At 38.9% G+C, this 23,541-nt stretch overlaps 1 protein-coding gene across 7 annotated transcripts in view; it reads right to left on the reverse strand.

Moving 5' to 3' along the window:
* The window catches only part of LOC117411924 (protein diaphanous homolog 2-like), a 403,755-nt gene that overhangs the window by 32,619 nt on the left and 347,595 nt on the right, over window positions 1-23,541 (reverse strand). For 6 of the 7 annotated variants that reach the window (XM_058989329.1, XM_058989330.1, XM_058989334.1 and 3 more), the window contains 3 exons: window positions 16,425-16,560; window positions 6,252-6,344; window positions 5,600-5,650 (listed from right to left, as the gene is read on the reverse strand). In XM_058989329.1, coding sequence (XP_058845312.1) covers window positions 5,600-5,650; window positions 6,252-6,344; window positions 16,425-16,560 — 280 coding nt within the window. The remainder of the gene's footprint in view (window positions 1-5,599; window positions 5,651-6,251; window positions 6,345-16,424; window positions 16,561-23,541) is intronic. The other variant, XM_058989332.1, reaches the window with a different exon arrangement.

Below are 23,541 nucleotides of genomic sequence, written 5' to 3' on the forward strand. Positions count from 1 at the left end.
ATGACATCATGTTGTATTCCGTGTGTTGTAGACACAGGATGACATCATGTTGCATTACGTGTGTTGTAGACACGGGATGACATCCATATACAGATCAAGATGTACTGGAATTTAGACAATCCCTTAACGGTGATTGGTTGGTTTCTCAATCATGATTTATAATACTGCAAAATGCTGTTGCTGAAAAAGTCCCTTGCGAAGGACTAAACTACACTGAATAATTATTTTCTCACAGGTGATAACTGAGAAACTACATTCTCAAGAAGGATTCAGGGTTGACCATTTTTTGTTGTTGGTCCACAAATAAATTTCCCCCAAAAATGACCAAATTACAACATGGTCCTTGGTGATCTTAGGGAATAGATGACCTAAAATTGGTCAATCTTTGATAGTGTTAAGAAACACTGACTCTTTCGGCATTTTACACAGTCCGTAATTCTAACAAAATTGAAGCCACTTGCCTCAACTTAAAATTTTGTGATGCTGGCCAAAACGTGTCCGTACAGTTTAACAGACGACAGTCCTTTGCCCTGGGGGACATGTTACATTGACTGCCTTTCATCGAGATGCAACTTATTAAAATCTGTATGAGCTGGGTTACACTCCGCTAATTTTATTACGTGACCTGGGAATAAAACAGAGTTTCAGTTTGACAGCATGAGTAGGGAAGTTCAAAGGTACATCAAGATCCAGTGAATCTACTTACATTTTTGTTCTGTATTTATCATTTTGAATTTCAGTTTATGACCTCTAAGGTCTTCAATAATGGTAATCTGAGTTGATTCCCCACATAGCTGCTGTTGGTTAGCGAGTGTCCTTTGCTGTCACAAACAGGTTATGTGTCTCAGACAATACCATCTCCACAGTGCATTAATAGTAACAACTGATGGATTTTCTACACTGTCCAAATGAATACCAACCTTAAGAGCCTCTGAGGTCCACCAGCCCACAGTATATCACAGTGGCTAGACCTTATTATTATTAAGCACCTGGGGACAACCTGGATAAATTGCATCTACCAACACCCTGACATTATGTGTTTGAGCACTGTGCTGTTGGGGTTTAGAGATCAAACAGTACACTACATCTATCAACACCCCAGCTTAGTGTGTGTGTGTCTGTCTGCATTTTAATGTGTGGGAGGGGGCGGAGATATGTGGGTCAATGTCTGGTTTGCATTGAACTGATATTAAGATCATCTGATCATTTAGATTTGTTAATTCCCTACTACCTGCAATTACTTTCTAAATCTGCTTGTGGATGGATCAAAAGTACTGAACAAAGGGAACTTGAGATTTGTTTTATTAGGTACAGGCCTCTCGTTAAGCATTAACATTCCTTTGGATTTAGACTTGCACTCCACTACACTATTAATGTTCCGCTACCAATCAAGCTCACACAGTCATTTTAGTCAATTTAACAATTTACATTCCGGATAACATAATAAAAAAAAAGCTACATCATGACATTACTAATGTCAGAGGAAGCATTATGCAGACCGAGACAGGAGGTCTAACAAGGGGTTTTACCTTAATTTAATTCTGCTGGTTTATTTATTGACTTATTTCCTGTAATCACTAAAAGCAATAAAACACAGTGGAATGAAGTCTGCGTATTCCATTTATGGTGATGGTTTGAAGATCAGCCTCTGTTTAGATCATTAATATTATCTGGATATATCTTGAAAAGTGTTATCCAGCTTCAGTAGTTATTTGCACAAAATAATAATAATAATAATAATAATAATAATAATAATAATAATAATAATAATAATAATAATAATAATAATAATAATATGTTTGTTTTTTCAGATGGTTGTGTGTGAATATCTTAAAAAAAGAAAAAAGAAAATGCATAAAATAGAAGATATTTACAGTACAACGCCTAACACTACCTGTCTGTGCATTGGATTACTGTACATGTACGTCTAATATATTTGTCGATCTCCGTGAGTGAATAAATGAACAAAACTGGCAGACAGCTTCCTTGTGCAGTGATTTTCTAAACACCAAACAAATGAGCCCACCCTCCTGCCTGCCTAACATTCATCTCCAGGGAACAGACAAGGGCAAGTAAGATACAAATGTCACATTATGGAAAGATAACCTGTGACATGATGACTGGAAAAGCTCAGTCTTTGTGTCCCCAGTCATTGCTCCCTCTATCTCTCAGTCATCAGCTGCTTGCATTCATCCCCTCGTTCTTTAAAATGTTTATGACTGAAAATAGATCATTTAGACTTCAATAAACTTACAGAAGCCCACTTTTTTTCACTGCCACATTGAATCAAATACAAGATTTGTGGAGATGAGGTACTTTGCTTGAAATGCCATCTGTCTTGCATGTATTATTTTGAGGTGTCTTCGGTTTCAATAGATGCCTTTCAAGAAACCATCAATTCAGCCGTCCCCAGACGCTCAATGTCAAAAACCATATTACTTTTAAAGAAAACTTTTGATGAAGAAACTATAAAGTGAGACACGGGGGGATTGTGAGTAGTATCTGCTTCAAACACAAAAAAAGTGGTGTTATGCGTTATTTTCTCAGTAAAATCATTGCGTCTTTATTTTGCAGCTGTGGACGACATTACTGAGGTAAGGTGGTGGTTCAGTCTCTGCTGACTGAGACACCTGCTTTCCTGAGAAGACATTGAAAATATAGATCTGCTGCTTGCAAAGACTCCTTTTATGCACCAATCTGCAATGCACTTTATAGACACTTCACTAAACAATCTTAACAAAAGCTAGGATTACACCTGGGTAATCACAATGAGTTATGGAGTGACACAGAACCACCTCGCGAGTCACTACACCTTGCTCTACCCCGAGGACTCCTGATAATGAATTCAATTTTTTTAGCTGGGAAGCGCTAACACAGAGCAGCCGTGCTGCTGAAAGGCCTATCTGCATGCTGAGAAAGCTTGTTTGTAGTGCCTGCTCCATATTCCATCACAAAGGCCTGTTGTGCTTGAACATTTTATTTAGTTTAATTTGTCTTTAATTATGAAAGATTATAAAGTAACAAGGCTGGGTAGAAAAAAAGGAGATTAGATTTAGGCTCCAGGGTTTTGAACTGCCACCTATTGTTTATGGTGCTGCTTACCCTAAAGCAATTATTGCTACCCGTGCAACATGCCTTGATGGATTGGGAGCCCCACTCATATTTATCAGTGCAAGCATTTGGAAGGTGTGAGCAATGATAAAGTAGGACTTTATAACCTTTGCTATTTAGGATCTGGTGTGAGATAGTGCCAAAAGGCTGGAGTACCTCAGTCACACCACAGTATCTACAGTAACTATTAACTAGAGTCAGAGATTTCAGTCACAGACCAATCATATCAGCCACATTGCTTTTTGATTCCCTGCTTCCATCTGTTACTAGTGTAATTAGTATAGTGCTGTTGCGATCCTACCCAGACATTACAATCTTTTCTTTTTGTTTTTGTATTTTGTACTTATTTACTCATTTTATCCTGGATAAATATATACAGCTGTAATTGAACTGTTACCTTTCCATGAACCTTATTGTTTATCACAAAATCTTAAGGTTTATTGTACACAATAATAGGCTGAACACTTCATTGACTTTTGCATCAGCCAGCAGTCTGGCTCCCTTCAGACGTATGTAGACAATTGCATTGGCTTATATTGATTTTAAATGTACAAAAAGTGGAAGCACCCAAATATTTGTATGGAGTTTTTCAAATATATTTCTCAGTATGGATCAAAGTTTGCAAAACTATCCTTTTTTCAGTGTCTGGTAGTAAGCAATAGATTGCAGTACATTCGTTTTAAAATAATGATTTAAAAAAGCACTGGATTTAATTCAAAATGCTCCATCCTGGAGCATTTTGAATTAAATCCAGTGCTTTTTTAAATCATTATTTTAAATCATTATTTTAAAATGAATGTACTGCAATCTATTGCTTTAATATTTGCAATGTACAATATTAAAACATACTATTTCCTCATTATTGCACCGAAATGGCAGAATACTATATACTGTGTACTGTGATTTTGCCGGGGTTGGCTGTATGTCTATTATCCAATCGTGAGTCACTGCTCCTGCTTCACCTAGAGACTCTTGCTGATGAATTCCATTTCCCGGTTGGGAAGCGCTAATACATAGCAGCTGAGCTGCTATATGGCCTATCTGCATGCTGAGAATGCCATTCACACTGCCTGCTCCGTATTCCTACATACATTATTTATAACTGGAGGGTTTACTTTTCTCTGCTACTCAAATCAGTGTTGATCAACCTCATTTGTGTACATGTGGATGTTAGCAGTATCTTTTTTTTTCCTTTTCTTGCGTGACCCTGTAAATCTTGTGGTTACGGTCTGTGATTAATATCACTTACTGCTGCAATACAAACATTTCCAGTATTTTCACAGTTACAGGTTATAGAAGTTCAGGTAAAGGAAAGGATTTGTAAGTATTTTGTATTGTAGAGGTTAGTACTATTAGCACATGCATCAAATGCATACCTACGTTGGCAATAAAATAAGCCCTTTTGTAAGTTACATACAGTAAAGCATGAAGGAAGTACATTAGCACATATTTCAGTAAATGAAAAAAGGGTTGCTGCTTAAAAAAAATACACATAGGCAAATTTGGTGAATACACTGGTATCTATGCACAGAAGTGTTCACACACACGCTTGCACTCTCACACAGGTGCACACACGTGCACACACACACACACACGCACACACAATCCTCAGAGACAAAGCCTGAACAGGTAAGATATAATATTCTGTCACTGTTCTTCCAAAGTAGGGCAAGTCAGAAAAGGCCACTATCCATTAAAAGGGAGTATTTTTTTTGGTTGCTCTGTGTAGTGTTTGACATTTGCAAGTTGAATGCAAAGCTGGAAAAAAAAGGACAAAATCTCTGTGCACAAATTAGCTGAGCCACAAACCCCCCTTGACAGTACAATTAAGTAAAACTAACACTTGAAGCAGCAGCAGCAGCAGCAGCAGCAGCAGCACCATGCTCTCTCATTGTGTGTCTGCTCCAGGACTAAAAGGGTAAGGAGCAGCCGATTTGTAGTCTAAGAGGGCTGGTCAACACCAAGGAAACAGGGCTGAGCACAGGGAATCAGGAAAAAGCAGGGGCGGTGAAGGACACATTTTATATAAACATGTCTCCAGAGTAAATGTCGGAGAAATTGAAGTTGGATTTGAAACCTAGAATTATGCACTGTTTAGTTGCAGATTTGCACTCTTCATTTCTTTAACAGCCCTTAAAATCAACAGGTACTACCAAATTAGAATGCTGCATCAATCATTTTGCAGTCTCAACTATAGATTTGATTTAAATACATTTCACTGGGGAGCTCAGTTTACCTGTAAACCTTGATTGGTTTAAAAGTGGGAATTTGCACTTCAAATTGTGTTCCAATGTTATAGATGGATCCATGAGTTAATAAAACACTGCATGGAATTATCATTAGGTAATGACTCAGTAATGGTATTCTTTGGTGCTGACATCAGCCTTGGGATTATGTTGGGTTCTCTGCACGCTCTACAGTGAATCAACTAGGATTATTGCCTAGAGGGAAGGAAGTGAAGATTAACGAGCAGCATTTGTTTCTTTACCCTTATTAGCAAATGGCCATCGCGATGTCGGGCTGGGTGGGTTTTGCTCACCTGCAACATTGACAAAGCAAACAGAGAAAAACACACAACAGATGAAGCATGTCAACAATAGCACACAGATTTATTCCCACCACATAATTTTCGAGCCATATATCTCCCTGTAGAATCAGGGCTTCTCATTGTTTCCAATAACATTTCAATAAATAGATAATGGTACAGACATTAATGGTCACTGGGACCGTTTTTGGATTAAGAAGGTATGTCACAGTCACTAATAGTTGTGTTTACTGTGGGTTTCTAAGGAATATATTATGATAGCTCTTACAGGATCGTTTCCAGGTGGTTTCCATTTACTCAGATCAATCAGCATCCCAAAGCAAGAAAATTGTACATGGCTCATGCAAAGTGTCAGTCTTGGATAATGTGGTATCCATTAGCAACATTGATGGTTTCCTCAGTTCAACAGCTCATTGCTTGATGTGAGGTACCGTACACAGTATGGATGTGGACAGACCTCAGATGACTAACAGGGGATCCCTGTGGTCACATCCTAACCACCCAGCATGATTCCCTTGAGAAAACAGCCACTGTGCTGTAGTTTCTCTGGTTACCTTATCGAGGAACATTGTTGTGCTGCCCTGGATTCACTCACCATTTCGAGGCGTTCGTTTTCTCCGGTCGCGGAACGCAGCCCCTGACTGCAGCGCCTCCATCAGACTGTCCATCACACCAGTCTCGTCTCCTTCTGTAGGGAGGGAAAAAAGAGGGGAAAGGACTGTTAGAAAACAAACAAAAAAAACTGTAGCTTGCAGTATCCACAGACACACACACACACTTCAATGCATAAGGTTTCATTTTGTTCCTACTGAATGCAAAAACTGAAATCCCACAGCCTGGTTAATTAAATATCTGGGTTGCCTTGACAGTGGAAAAATATATATAAAAAAAATGTTCTGCAAAAGTTATTGACAGGTGGAGCTAGGGATTTAACTATTGTATCAGACAGGCCCTGTCAGAGGAACTTACACACAGACATCATCAGTCTCTATTTTAACTGAGTAGCTGTCAGTTTCATGTCACATACCTTAAAGGAACAGGGTGCACACTTCAGTAGATAACTATCAATTCTTTCCTACCTGGTGGCTGAACTTACAAACTTGTGGTCATGTACATTACAATAACTCTATTATGACCAGCAAAGGAGGGACACTGGATTTAGAAAAAAAAGTTTCAACATCTGTCTAATGTTATTATTTAGTTTATTTTTAGTCCTACTCCATATTTTATATGTGTTTTAATTCATGGAACATCATGCTCAGGGAGAAAGGATATGCTGATAGCCAATGACAGATTTCCTTTCTCTGGCTTGCGGCAGAGGTGCTAAGTGCTCCTTACTAAAATGTAGTGTGCTTCCTGTCAATACTTGGGCACTCTGTCATTGTTCTATCAATCGCATTCAGGCTTGAAAACAGGAAATCAGGCTCTTGATCCCTGAGTCAAACTTCTCAACCTCACCAGAAAGCTAAGCTTTTAGAATGGTAAGTTAATATAAAAAATGTGGAAAGAAGTGGAAATCTTCCTAAAATGATACTGTACAATAACACCAGTATGGAGGGTCCTCATAATGAAGCATTGTAAATATGTTTATAAAATCATCAGTGGTTTCTACCCAAGTGCAATCCAGTTCAGAAATCACTTCACGTGTTCATGGATATGGAGCAGAGAATTGCCCACTACCATACTCATTTATTTTAAGATCAATGAAGATGATCACAGCATGAATGAGGACTTTAAAAATACACATTCCTTATCTTCAAAGACGTAATAGCCCCAATGCAGACAGTAGGGTTACATCTATATGTCCCTGTTAATATTTATGTACATCCAAAAATCTTCAAGTCAAATCGAGGGTATGGGTAGCACAATGGAAGACTTACATTAAGCATGTTTGCCAGTTTCTAAATAAGCCTTCTATTTATGCAACAGCGAGGAAGTACTGTGTACAGTACATGCAGTTTGGGCTTTTATTTTATTTTTTAAATCATTTACAATCTTTTTTAGAGTTCACTCACTCACTCAGTAGGTACTAGAAACTTTTAGACAGCTTTGTCAATTCATTTTTTTTTTTTTTTATAGAGACCTAGACATCACAAGGGGGAATCTGACACTTTGATCAATTTGTCCTACTTCCTGCTTAACTGTAACACAATTCATCATCTATAATGACCAAGCCTCAGTATCTAGGTAAGTTCAACGGGGGGATCTCAGGCACTGCAGAGCTAAACTACTACAGGAGAGACATGCTTTCTGTTAAGAGTATATCTGATACACTAGCAATGTCTTACTAGAGTGTGTGTTTCAGCACCACAACAATTAACCCTTATAGCGCAGCTGCAGGTCTCACTTAAATCAATGCCATTGACGACTTTACTACCCACTGTGAAAGATTATATACATTTCCCTTTGAACAGTGAACTATGCTGGACTACGCTGCCTAAAGTAACATTAGGTAGTCCAAGATTAATGCTAATTAGGGTCAGTGAAACGAGACGTAACTGGTCAAGTGACTTCTGAACCACCCAGTAAAAGATATACAGTAACCTAATGCAGTTATGAGTTCAAATAGATTACAAGTGTGATGTGAGGATGCATTGCTATTCCTGACAAACATACAGTACTGCATTAGTGCTGTAACCAACAGTGTACTGTGTGCAATTACTACCTGACGAGCAAACCGACTTATTCATACACACCACAATAGTATTTGATAGTATTTACTGGACAAGTTATAACATTATTCGTCAAGTTGAAGAAGCATATACACAACATTTGAAAAACATTTGTTATAGTTTTTATTTTTTTTAATCATAACGAAATCAAATTGCTCTGCCACTTGTAAAAGAATGGAATACAGCAGAAAGACCTCTCGCTACAACTGGATCTATTTTTTGTTCAGGTATCGACCCCAGGTGAACATCCTGCTGAGTTTGAGAATCACACAATGCCAATAACAGCTGAGTTATGTGGAGGCTGTTAACCACTTTGTTGTTTCAATTAAAAGGTAATCCAGTTACCTTTGCTGAGAAAATGCTGGCCATTCAACAAAGCCAGCGGATCAGACAATGTTGTGATCATAATGTGTTATGTTTCAAATAAGTGTAACACAATTATAAATATATTTGAAACAGAATATTTGAATATTTAAAAATATTCACAACAACATTATTTGAAACATTTAATTATTTAGAATCATATCAAATACATTTGAAAGATTTAAATAAAATCAATATTTATCCCAGGGATGATTTGGGTATACAAGGCTGAAACTACATTTCATAATTAATTAGATAGGGATATATGAATTATCTTGGTAAAAATAAGGAAAAACAGTACAGCCAATGCTCAAGTCCGCAATAAGTAGTGTCTTCTATACCTGTATGCATTCTTCTGACGCTTACATTTTTAAAGCCACAAAGATTAGGATAAGCCTATCTCTTAATCCTGGATGCGTCAACATCAGAAAGGAAAAAATGATGAGCTGGCGAGTCGTTTGCATTGACAGGCTAGGGAATAAGACTGCTGCACCACCAGCATTTCCTTTTCATTTTAATTTAAATCAGTATGCAACACTGGAACTTTACTGACAAAAGCCCATTACTTATAATGTAATTTATAAAGTCATTCTCATGCAGCACGCATCGACTTCTAATTTCCATTTAAAGGCTCCTTGGTGTCAAATCACAAGGAAGTGTCTCCAGTGCCTGCGCAACTGTTTCCTGATATCCGGGTCCACCCGCAGTCTTCTCTCCTGTGCTACTGGCTCTTGCCCTTGGCATAATGCCCTGGAGTTTCAACTCTTCTTGTCTTTCGTACTGTAATAAATTGGCGTGCACACTATCACATTTTTAATTAAGGAATAACAAGTACAACGCAGTGCCTGATTAGTGAATTCACACCACAGATTAGTTTCACGACAAGGTAACTGGCAACAGTGGGGTGGACTTCTTATCTGGTAGACTGGAGAGGATAAGATTTCTTGTGAAAACCCAGCGCCGCAATTTATCGAAAATTGATTGAGGTGCACAGCAGTATGGCACATGCTATACCCTACCTTCTAGACACGGAGGTTAATTACTTAAGAGGCAGAAGCCACTGTTTTCTGAAACTTGACTGTGTGAGATTAAGTCTGACATTTTCATCTCTTTACTTTAATAATAAACCAGTGTAGAAAAAAAAAAAAAAAACTTTTTAAATCTGGAAAGAGTGTATCGACACAAGAGCCAATATTCCAGCTCTTCTGTTCATAGAAACTAAAGGACATTTTATAATTGGAGAAGGCCATGAGATCTATGAAGTTTACCCCGTTCATATGCTTTCCTTATCTGCACTAATTCCTCTCTTATCTTAGTTTCCTTCCCAGGATATGGATACCTGCTATCATCCTGTTAAGCTATGCGATCCCCCTTCAAGGGGAATTTCCGTATCTGATGCTGAGAGCCTACTGCATGCCTTGGTTTCATCTAGAATCGAATCGATTATTGTAATGCACTTTTTTCTGGTGTCTCAAAACATGTGGTATCCCGCTTGCAGCTTGTTCAGAATAACACCGCTAGAATTCTGCTGAAAACCAGGAAAAGTTACCCCCTTTTTGGCCTCTTTACACTGGCTCCCTGTGCAGTATAGAATTGATTTTAAGATTTTGCTGTTAACTTACAAGCCCTTGAATGGATTAGCACCTATTTATTTGCATGAGTTACTGACCCTGTATCTTCCAAACCGCACTCTGAGATCACAGGATGCGGGTGCTGCTGGTTATTCCTAGGGTCAACAAAAGCAACACGGGCTGTAGGGCTTTCTCTGTAGAGCTCCTAAATTATGGAATGCTCTGCCTGTTTGTAAGGGAAGCGGGACCGTTGCAGTTGTCAAGACAAGACTAAAACCACACTTAGTGGGTTTTAATGTAACTTTAAAATTGCTGCTTTTGTATTATGTGTATACTGTGATTTAAATATGTTATTTAAATGGTCTAATTATAGCAGTTGTATGTGTGACATGGCTTTCTATACAAATGTATAGTGGTTTGTTATTTTTTTCCGCTATGTACTGTACAATGCTTTGCGATACTTTTGTATAAAAAGTGCTATATAAATGCAATAAATAAATAAATAAATACAATAAACTTCAACCTCCGGCTCGATCTCCTGTCTGTCACTCAGCAGCGAATGCACGCAGGCGGCTACCCTGTCACAAGCATTAATACCCCGTTTCTTTTAAACAAAGGATTTAGGGGAGCTCCCTAATAAAAGCTGGATCTCAATAATTGTGTGAATATAGTAATTGTTACAGCTATGTATAATGGTATTTAAAACAGGATTCATTCATCTGACTTTTTACATATCGGCCCTTACTCTGGTCCCACCCCAGTCGGATATGTGAGGGATTACTGTATTACTACGCTGCAGCCATGTTTTTGAGCGGAACAGTACCTGGTGTGAGACTGAGTGATTGAGCTCCCCTACAAAGCCAAACATGTAACAACTATGTAATAGCATGTTGCTAGTTTTTTTTAACATTTAAGCCCATCTGTTATTAAGCTGTTGAACGCCATCTGCACAATTAACCTTGCAAGCGCTACATGAGTGTAGCCTTTCCAAAGCCACGCACTTCAGCAAGGAGTCTAGCCTGCATGCTATTATCGCCTGCTTTGGGTAGCGTGTCCTGTGGTTAGCAGAGTTCTCAATGCAGGCTCTCCCACGCTGCAGAGAGTGTTATCCGGTGCCTTGCTGAAATTACTCCCTAATTCTAGGTTCAAAGAGACACAGGGCAAGCAGAACAAGAGTGGATGAAGCTATGAAGCTAGGGTGATGGCCTGGTGTGCTACAGCATTATATATGCGATTCCCTGAGCGAGATGAACCTATTAACAGAGATGTCTTCACCTTGTTCACAGCGGCAGCAGTGAGACAAAGTAATACAACAGATTAATGGCAACGCACAAATAGGTTGAAAACAATGCTGCCAATAAACCGAATTAAAATGAAACAATAGTTCCACACCCAAAATGTTGCTACATTTGTAAATATAAAAATGATGTAATACTTGAACTCCTGGGATAAGCTACCTTAAACATCATTCACAGGAGTATATTTTATGTCACGGTTCAAAAATGGTTCAAATCTAGCCACAGGGCTAACAAGACTGAGTGGCCTCAGATACATTTACCATCAAATGTATTATTATTATTATTACTACTACTACGACTACTACTACTACTACTACTACTATGATGACTAGTACTACAACTAGTAGTGATTCTACTACCAGCAAATTGTTACTAAGGAATGACTGACTGCTGCCTCCTGGTTAACCCTCCCTTGTCATTTGAGAATTAGATTTCACCTCTCAGGGAGCTTTCCTGCTGAAATATTAAAAAACAAAATAACATGCTGCACAAATAGAGAACAGCTTGACTTGACAGCAAAAAAGACAGCTCTCAAACTGTGTCTAACTCCTCACTAATATAATTAGGAATGCTCCCTCACACAGCAGCCTCAGAGAACACTGGTGTGCGGCCCGGAACTGCAGTGCCCAAAGGGAAGAGCTGTCCAGAAAGCGGACAAGGGGGAAGATGTCTCCCTTAACTGCTGAGCTGACCCTTACAGAACAGAGCGAGAAAGAAAGGGAACGGTCAAGGATAACAGCGGATTAGCAGCTCACGGAGAGGATGTTCATCACAGGATCCTATTAGGAAATCAAAGCCCCTGCGACAACTGCGCAGCTGTATAACACTGGCAGAAAAAAAAAAAAAGATAAGAAATAAAACTGGCTCCATCTGGATAGCTGCTGGAACACCCCTGTGAAGCCATGCTGAATAACAGCATGGCTGTGATAAAAAAAAAAAAGCCAATGTTTCCTCCCTGTAGAGGCAGTACATGGCAAAACGCAGACACGCCAAATGAATCAGGGCTGCTGTGTTTCAGGGCATCAGAAACCACTGGGATTGCAGGGTCCGAGGGCTCATCCACAGGGACTTTTTACGAGGCTGGGCAATAGTGATAAGGGGAGATGCTAGGGCTCCCTGGGCAGATTGCAGCGATAAGGCCTAGGAAAGTCCCTGGCTTTGTCTAAACTGTATGGTGTTGAGGATGGCACAGGGGCATGTATCTAGCAGTCCAAAAGAGACGGTGAGTTACTTCACGTCTTGGATTAGATATCATTTTAGTTGACATATCCAGTTGAATTCAGTTCAGTGCAGCTGCTTGCACTCCTGCCTCCCAGCACTGACCGAGTGCCTCTTTGCTGTCCTGGCCAACTACTCACACCAGCCCTGGCCAACGTTCAGTCAAGGAGCCAGCACACAGCAGCTGCCACAGTCACCGACACCTAGATCCCCATACAATCCTGCACTTGTGAGACATTTGCATTATGACTTTCATTAAGGGCAGATTCACTGTTACAATACCCTTTTCAACTAACCTGTGATGGTTTTGATTTTTCAACAGGTTTATGCATTTGGCAAAAGTTTGCCACTGCATGCGATTCCCCAACTTTGTATCCAAATAAAAGATGAATCTCTGTCCTCTATAAACAATGTAGATGGAATCTTTACATTAACATTCTTCTATAAATTGTTTATTTCTGTTGACATTTACTTCTGTTGCGAACAGTCCGCAGTATACCTTATACATAGTTTTAATGATTTCCTTTTTGATGTTTATTTTTTAAAGTGGTTCAATTTTGAGCCACTTATAGCAAGTCACATCATATATTGTACACAATATACATAAAAAAACCCCAAAACAACAACAATAACAAAAAATATTGTCCTGTTAGTGACAGCTGGATTACATGGATTTAGCCTATTTTAGACCATTTTCCAATAAAATATTTTGGTAAAGCTATTTGGAGAATGCTGGACATCTGGCCAGAATGGAAATCCACTTAAAGCAAATTAAAATACACAGAGAATTGGGTAATAATTTCACACACAATAGTCCTTATCAGGACTTCTATGCTTTAGTTTAGTTGCTCATCCATGTATTTATTAATTGGCTTATTTATTTATTTAATTATTTATATTTGTTGTTTTTTAATTTAGAAGTCCCCACGCCCCCCTAAATCCAAACCTGCAAATTAATCAGATCATCATTAAAAAATGTATTTCATTGTTAATCATTTGCTTATGAAGAGGATTAGCTTCCAATTTACAAAATGACTGACAATCCATCTCATTATATAAATAGCTCTTCTCGAGTTGTGTTTAATTTGAGCTCAGAAATATAATAATTGAGTGAGGTAGCTAATATCATCCCCTCTTAAGCAGTACACACATTTCGCAATGCCTCCAGGACTTGAATATAGAACTCAAGGTACTTCCAAAGTTCTCCCTCAATGTTCATTAAACTGTAACCCCTTCATACTAATTATCTTTAGGATTTTGACACAGCCAGGTAGTAAACCATAATTAAGACTTCTGACAGCATACTAATTCTCCATGAAAAAAAAAGAGAGAGAATCTGTCTAAACCCCAAGTAATGGTAACAAAATCCTTCATAAGCCCTTAACCTCAATGCATTTTTAGCACAGATGTCTGTCCGGAGCACCAACCATAAACTTATTAAGCTGCCTCCTGTATCTGTACCTGTACCTTCTGCATTAAGTTTTCACATTAACAAAGAATTCCCAGCGCAGGGCTGTAGAGCTTAAGTGAACCCAAAAAGCAATTAGTAATATATATGTACAGTCAGCACTCACATATCCGACCCTATAAAATTTTGACTTCAGCGACGGTTAAACGAGTGTGACGCATATCTGATTATTTCATGTGATTTGACGTGTATGCAGATGAGCACGTTGTACCCTGCCCCCTACCACCTAAACAACCCCCTGCCCCACACACACACACACACACATACATACACACATTTCATACGGAAAGAAAATATATGACTTACGTTTGAGAAACTGTACAGGGAGACATTGATTCTTTCATTAGGCCACGTTACATGAGCATTTGCTTTTCTCGAGACATCTGTTTCTCATGAAATAAACATGGACATGGTGCCTTTTTGTGTTTACATGTAAAGCCTGTCATTTCCCTTTGGAACGCCTACTTTTCCCCGAACGCTATGCAAATGAAGGAGAGAGGGAGGGAAGTCTTAGATCTTTATTAATAATAAACTGGGTGGTGGTTGAACAGGCGTTTGGGCTATTGCAAGGGAGGGGGCAGATACTACTGAAGTGTACTTAAGTGAACCATGAGCTTGTTCCCCGAATTATTACAGCCTGCTGTATCCTGCACAATCTGTGCCAGGACCATAAGGAGGTGCTCAGGCAAGCACCACTGTGAGGGAGTGTTGGTTTTTGTAGGAAGGTTGAAAAAGATGTGCCGAGTGCACATGCTGAGAATTCCAATATAATTCCTGACTGCTGAGCAGCAGCCAAGCAAGGCTAAGCCTTCACAAACTGTACACCTCTGCAGCTAGGTATACATTGTACAAGTCAGACAATATGTGGGTTTTGTGAAAATACCTGCCTAAATGAACTGGCAACAAATAAGAAGAAATTACAGTCTTTACCCAGATTCACCTGATATTTGTCACCATTAATTCAGACCGGATGGTACTTAAAGTAAACACTCGGCTTCTAGTTTCAACTAAGCCATGGGACCTACAGTATAAAACAGCTCCCCACCCTTTTTCAAAGATTGGATACTGAGTGGCTCTCTTTTTACAAAACTATGTTAAATTGCCATGGGACCTACAGCACAAAACAGCTCCCCACGCTTTTTCAAAGATTGGATACTGAGTGGATCTCTTATTACAAAACTATGTTAAATTGCTTAAACTAAACTCTATTGTAAGGAAAGGTCAAGTATATAGTGACTAAACAAATCATTTATTGCAACCACAATGCCAAAAAGGCTTGTATGAGGGGTGTATGATTTTCATTGGAGACAAATTAACAGAAATAATGTAAGCCTTAAGGAAATGTATGTAATAATTAATTAACATTAATCTAACTTTGCATCTGAAAAAACAACCCCCAACACCTTCCCCGATTTCCAGAGATTTAGCCACCATCTGCAAACCTACTGCATTATCAGCATGCCCTACAGATGCAGCAACCCCAGATCCTACAGAGGCTCAATATCTTTACATGTGACCTACATCCAGAATTGCACTTAAGGATACCTGCCCACTTTTTACCTCATAGAGCTGATTCATGCACAACTGAGCTAGTGTTTAAAGCCTGTTCAACAGCCAGTGCATATTAAAAAGTGACAAAAGATACATTTAAATGGGGGGCGGTTTTCAAAGCGTTTTACTCCAAAGTATAAAATATGAAAAGAAAAAAAAAAAGATTCAACACTTTGAAAATGTACTGTACATACCATACCACTCTCAGTGCTGTATTAAAAGCTATTATAATTCAAAGGGATCTCTGGCTGAAATATGTAAAGTATTTCTTATCTTGTTGGGTACTGTATATGTTCTGCTCTTCTGTACAGATGGTATGTCTCACACTGCTAATTGCTATTGGGTATTTCTAAATAGCTTGCGAATCTACAGTTTAAGGTGTGTACTTTGTATGCAATTACTGTATACTGACTATCCCACTACAAATACTAATGATAAATTACAACAATATAATTCCTCAGGTCACTGTTTTAGTCTAAGGTGTAATGAGTTTGAGTGATCCATAGATACAGTACCAGGGATGCATGCAGTGAGCACTGTGCTATGCAGGTACTCAAAACCACTTCACTCCAGCAGCCCACAACACACTCCCATCCCCTAGCCAGCACCCCACAAAAACAGCCTTACCTTTGTTCATATCAATCAGCTGCTTCTTCTTCTGCTGTCTCTCCTGCTTCTCTCTCTCAGCTTTCTCTTTTGCCAGCTTGGCTCTCTTGATCTTTTCCTCCATCTCTCTCTTCTTGTTGTTCTCCTTCACAGCTTCCTGTGCACATGAAAGAAGAGAGGAAGGGAACTTTTTTTAATTTTTTTAAATTTTTATTGTCAGCTACAATATAGCCCTCAGATACATTTATATGTATGGATTTCAGATCCAGCTTCTTATTTATGAAAACAAAAATGGGAGACCCAGTCATCCAGGGTTGATGGCATGCTGAAAAAAGGCCCTGTAAAAACAAGCTTAGGAACTGTTACCCGTGTACTTTCTACTCTGTTAGAGAAGCTCATGTATATTTGAAATGCCTTCCTCATTTGAATAGTTTTTCTGATTCCACCTCGCCTGCAGCACTTCTCTGCTTGGCCTAGTCTTTGGCGGCTGTTCTCCTGCATTCAACACCCCTCAGGCCTTACAGAGGGGGGAAATGCAACATGTAATACATCGCTTAGTGTAATTTCTTGTAAGATATGTAAAACATTGTTCCATGGTTTGCTTTAAGGCTCTTCAAAATACTGTGACACACACCAGCACACACACGCAGAACCTTGAGATTGCATTCCCAGCAATAAAATAAAACTGGCACATCCCAGTGCAGAGCAAAACAGTGTCATCATAGGACAGGTTCTGAAAGCTGGATAGGACTGATGTTCAGAGGCATTTTAGACCTGATCATACATGGCCAGTTAGCCTTAATCCCCAAAATGCATTTAAAAAGTGAAGTAATGGAGATTACATTTAGGTGAATTTAATGCACCCCTGCATGCAATCTCATAAACATGGGATAAAAAAAATAAAAAAACCTGTTGAACTACAGTGTATCTCAGTTCACAAGATGGAAATTGTGCTCATCTCCCATGTAATTTCAATGTCAAAAGGATGACTGGATATTGCAAGCGAAACAGTGGGAAAGAGCCTTGTGAATGTGCATAACAAAAATGATGTCAAGTAAAAGGAAATAAAAAGGCTGCACTTCTAAACGGGTCCTGAAAAGGTCTCTAGCCCCTGACACACAGCGGGTGTTCGTCTTGAAACATTTGCATTTTTCTTTTCTTGTTCTGTCTCTGAGCCAGAAAACAGCAACGCGCAGACATGGAGGTTATCGGACTGCTCTTTCTATGGGCCAGTGTAATGCGTGCAGACACCCAACCCTGTAGAACTCTCCTTGGGCTTACTGCATGTGTCATGTTCTCTGTGAAGACAGAAGGATTAGAGCGATTGTTTTTGTGTGAATGGGTAAGAAAAACATATCATCTTAGTCATTAGTTTCTCCTCCTAGAATTCCAAGGACAGATGCACTTGCTGTCATTGTCTCCTTGTCAGATTGCAAGGGCAAACACACAAAAAAAAGCATTATTATGTTTTTGGTTCTCCTCACGGAACATCAAGGGCAAGCACAGTCTGCAAACTCTTCGTACTTACAGACAACAGACAATGAGATGACTTCTAATTGATCAGTAGAAACCATTCTTGAAATTGGGATTCTAGGTATATTTATTGTCTAGCCAATTTATATATGATTTAATAAATCCCACACTGAAAATGCAGAAAGGAAATTAAGGTCTCTATTTTCACCATGCAGCCTTCTTCAACATTCTTGAAGGTTACACAGCACACATCTTGACCCCTAAAGCGTTCTTTCCTCTCTAAAAGTTCGGAATATTTAAGGCTGTCTAATGCAACCCCCGACCTTGTCCATAATTGACTCATAACATATATTAATTAATTACTGTGCTGTTGGCAGGCAATAAGTTGACAAAAAAAAGATTAGCAGGAATATAAAGAAGGTAACACTTTTTAATTAGCTTGATTGTAACAATGTGAATAATTAATTGCCATGGTAACAGATGGGCAATCACATTTCATTTTCTCTCTTTTCTGTTAGTTTGAGCAATTTATTATTTGCAAACCATTTTCTGATTGTGTTGTTATATAGGAAACATTGGATTAAACAAATTTCTTGGGTGAGAGACTGAAATACTGTTTGGCTTTCCACTGTTTATTCTGTCAAATGGTATTATTTCTGTATGCAATGATTTTTTTGTAGTGTGTTTTATCAATTGTACTCTTTGAGGTATAGCACTTAATGGTTTGACTGTGTTTAATCAATGTTAACCACAGCACTAAAGAATATATATTTGCCTTCGTATTATCTTGAAGTGGCACTAAAGCATACCTGTTTTGGTTTGGTTTTGGTACAGTACAGTACTTGATAAATAAAAAGTTGACATTACTAGTGTACAGGTTTGCAAGCTTTCCATTTGTATGTCAAGAAACACAGTTCCAGGTTCTGCTCGTTCTGCTCGAAGCACGTTTATGTCAAACAACCCTGTGTTCTCTTGATATTGCTTTAAATGCGTATTTCAAATCCTAGTGTCTATGCGGCACATTCAACAACAGCAATTTAGTTGTCAACTGGAATAAAAAAAAAAAAAGATTGTAAGCGTTGTATTATACAGTTAAAATAAAGCATGACCAATTCACAAAAAAAAGTATAGTGTCAAGGCATAGCAGACAAATAGCCTCAAAGCTATGATGTCAAGTGGTAATGACAATAGCTGCTGATGAAGAGACCAGAGATTGGCTTTAAGTGCTGATACTGTCCTGTGAAAGGTTGAGGAGCACATATATTTCTGACTTGGCAAAGCTCAAGGACACATTTTGTAACTGACCGATGTCAACTGCAAAGATGCTCATCCTTTTAGACACTTGAAGACCAAGTCAAAAGTTATTCGGCAACTAAGTTGCATCCGATTCCACTGACTCCAAGAAGCCTGACTTGTTGTCTTGCTGGGTGTGTGTTCAAGATAAAAGGTTTAACATTTATAGTGCAAAGAGATTTCATTAAACCTTTTCTGATAAATGAAGAATACTGTAGCAGACACTAAACACTGGAGGACAGTTCAAGAGCTCGAGACTCTAAATCTGGACAGAAAAGTATGTCTCAGCTTCTGGCTGCCTTTAGACATTAACCACGTTACTATCGGCAGTTTGAACTGCTGCAAGGGTATTCCAAGGGCAGCATGCTTATTAGACAGCATGCATGCTTATGAGGACACAAAGGTTTGTTAGTTTTCCTGTGTGGAGGATTCTTAGGGTCAGCTTCTCACGGTGTATTAGCAGAGTTTCCCAGTTGAAATTCTCCAATAGTTAAATCAGCCGTGTGATATTGCAGTCATACAGACGTGCTCAAATTTGTTGGTACCCTTACAGCTCATTGAAATAATGCTTCATTCCTCCTGAAAAGTGATGAAATTAAAAGCTATTTTATCATGTATACTTGCATGCCTTTGGTATGTCATAGAATAAAGCAAAGAAGCTGTGAAAAGAGATGAATTATTGCTTATTCTACAAAGATATTCTAAAATGGCCTGGACACATTTGTTGGTACCCCTTAGAAAACATAATAAATAATTGGATTATAGTGATATTTCAAACTAATTAGTTTCTTTAATTAGTATCACACATGTCTCCAATCTTGTAATCAGTCATTCAGCCTATTTAAATGGAGAAAAGTAGCCACTGTGCTGTTTGGTATCATTGTGTGCACCACACTGAACATGGACCAGAGAAAGCAAAGGAGAGAGTTGTCTGAGGAGATCAGAAAGAAAATAATAGATAAGAAAGGTAAAGGTCAAGGCTACAAGACCATCTCCAAGCAGCTTGATGTTCCTGTGACAACAGTTGCAAATATTATTAAGAAGTTTAAGGTCCATGGAACTGTAGCCAACCTCCCTGGACGCGGCCGCAAGAGGAAAATCGACCCCAGATTGAACAGAAGGATAGTGCGAATGGTAGAAAAAGAACCAAGGATAACTGCCAAAGAGATACAAGCTGAACTCCAAGGTGAAGGTACGTCAGTTTCTGATCGCACCATCCGTTGCTTTTTGAGCGAAAGTGGGCTCCATGGAAGAAGACCCAGGAGGACTCCACTTTTGACAGAAAAACATAAAAAAGCCAGACTGGAATTTGCTAAAATGCATATTGACAAGCCACAATCCTTCTGGGAGAATGTCCTTTGGACAGATGAGTCAAAACTGGAGCTTTTTGGCAAGTCACATCAGCTCTATGTCCACAGACGAAAAAATGAAGCTTTCAAAGAAAAGAACACCATACCTACAGTGAAACATGGAGGAGGCTCGGTTATGTTTTGGGGCTGCTTTGCTGCGCCTGGCACAGGGTGCCTTGAATCTGTGCAGGGCACAATGAAATCTCAAGACTATCAAGGCATTCTGGAGCGAAACGTACTGCCCAGGGTCAGAAAGCTCTGTCTCAGTCGCAGGTCATGGGTCCTCCAACAGGATAATGATCCAGAACACACAGCTAAAAGCACCCAAGAATAGATAAGAACAAAACATTGGACTATTCTGAAGTGGCCTTCTATGAGTCCTGATCTGAATCCTATCGAACATCTATGGAAAAAGCTGAAATTTGCAGTCTGGAGAAGGCACCCATCAAACCTGAGACAGCTGGAGCAGTTTGCTCAGGAAGAGTGGGCCAAACTACCTGTTAACAGGTGCAGAAGTCTCATTGAGAGCTACAGAAAACGTTTGATTGCAGTGATTGCCTCTAAAGGTTGTGCAATAAAATATTAGGTTAGCGGTCCCATCATTTTTGTCCATGCCATTTTCATTTGTTTTATTATTTACAATATTATGTTGAATAAAAAATCAAAAGCAAAGTCTGATTTCTATTAAATATGGAATAAACAATGGTGGATGCCAATTACTTTTGTCAGTTTCAAGTTATTTCAGAGAAAATTGTGCATTCTTCGTTTTTTGTGGAGGGGTACCAACAAATTTGAGCACGTCTGTATATATCTCAGGGTCTGGGTGTGGGTGTAGGGCTGCATCTTTCTGAAAGTGTGTTTGTGTCTTTGTTATGTACATATTTGATTACTAAATATGCAGGCTTCAGGCAGAGATTCACTGGCAGAGTTCATAATTAAAGGTTAATGGAAATATTATAATTAAAACTGCAAACAAACACAATTTGGATTTGCACAGGAAGTCCTTGTGGTGACAGTAGCAGACGCTAATCGATACGTCAAGGCAACTTAGACCACATAATTGCATTTGCACACTAAATAATCCAAAGTCATTAAGGAAGGTGATTATACACAAACCTTACTTTAAAACACGCTAACGTCCCTGTTAATTAGATGACTCTAACTGCCTTGTTTAAGAGATGCTCAACCAGGAGCTAGGCTGGCGTCTTGGGTAATGAAGAGAAGGGCTTGGGTAGCTATAAGCAGAGACATCTCTGGGGACGTCAGAATGGGTATTGGTTGAGTCTCTCTGTCTAGAACTGAATTAATTGGAAGAGCAGATTGTAATCATCCCTGAACACCATTGTACAATAGCGTTACAGTTAGTTAAGTACAGTGATAACCTTTATCAGGACAGAATACGTCTACTTTACACATCAGAGCAGATTTATTCATACACATCATTTGTAGCTAAATCGGTTTGTATCCCCAAAACCCAATTAGATTGAGCATTAATGCAGACACAGCATACCTGTAGATGAGCTACTTTGATATTTGTGTGAATCTATGTCTGCTTTTTGGGTATTTCGTACAGGGTGTGTATACACAATACGCAAAAAGATGGTAGGAGTCTTGCATATCTAAAACATTTTGATGCTTCCCACTTCTTGTACTGAATTTAAACTTGACACGCATCTTTTCACAAAATTGCATTTATGAAGTATGACTGTATTGTATTTGAGGTGTTTATAAAAAGCGACCACATTCTGTGAATACACAGAATACAAAATCTCAGAGAGTCACCATTATGTAAGCATACTGGAAATACGGGGATCACACATAAGGATTAATTATTTTCATCTAAGTAATGGACGAGAACAAACACCCTTACAGAAAACACAAAACAAAATGAGAGGAAGATACACAAGACTACAGCCAAAAACAAACAAAAATGCATTATTTATGTAACCCTCACATTTACTTTCAAAACTACACGCGAGACCAGCTTAACGACAACAACAAAAAGACTGTAAACATAATGACCCACTTCTGGTTCAGCTGGATTGATTTGTTTTTAAGAATCATGATTATTTCTCTATAGAGAAAAGCAGGTATTTCCAAGCAACTAATGGGCTGAGCAGGACTGAAAGTGTAGGGGACTGCAGTGCAAGTAAGTGGGCTCCCTTGTGTTTTGTTCAATTCCGCACTCTGTACAACTGGCTCCTGTGCTGTGATTAGACTTTAAAATAAAATCTAATTTGTGTGCTGTATGTTGGGGGTTGCCTCCAAGAGAAATGAAAGAAGCCGCTTTCTTCATATCCACTCCAAAGCCATTGCAAAGAACCACCGTTTTATTTAGTGCTTGTTATGTGCTCGTCATATGGTAACAGGCCTGGTTTGAAAGGCTCTTTAATGTCTCACCTTCACCAGTTGAGCACAGTAATTATTTAGAATGCTGGGCTAGACAAATGATAGGCTTGCAGCAATTCCAGCTAGCTTCAACCTGTATACAAAAAATATAAAACAGAAACCATGGGGGAGGGGGAAGGGGTAAGAGGAGGGTCATGAGGGGTGAGGGAGGTGATGGGTGAGGCCGAGGGGGTGTGTCACCACTCTGACACATTTCATTTTTTAGTTAAGATAGCAACAGAGAGAAAAAAAAAACGAATACAATTAAATAACTGTTTTAGAGAAACCGTTTTTTGTGTCATGTAGGGTTTTGTCTTTTCGAACAGTGGTTTCTTTTCTGGTCCATTACATATTTAGCATTCTTCCAGAATTTCAAAAGTAAATGCAAGCAAAATGATGTAAGTGAATTACTCCTTTGTGTATATCAACCCTGTCTTGTTATCATACAATGTGGCTTTTCAGTTTATAGAGTTATTAGATAATTTAATTTAAATTTTTTTTGTTACATACAAAGTTTTTGCGTCTCACTTGTCAGTTTCCTCATCATTAATTCTGGAAAACACTCCCTCAGGACATACGATCAAGCTGAGTTTAGATAACAGCCCCCCTCCCCCTCTTTCTTGCCCACACACCAG

This window comes from Acipenser ruthenus, chromosome 16, assembly GCF_902713425.1.
Source record: "Acipenser ruthenus chromosome 16, fAciRut3.2 maternal haplotype, whole genome shotgun sequence".
Taxonomy (NCBI): Eukaryota; Metazoa; Chordata; class Actinopteri; order Acipenseriformes; family Acipenseridae; genus Acipenser; species Acipenser ruthenus.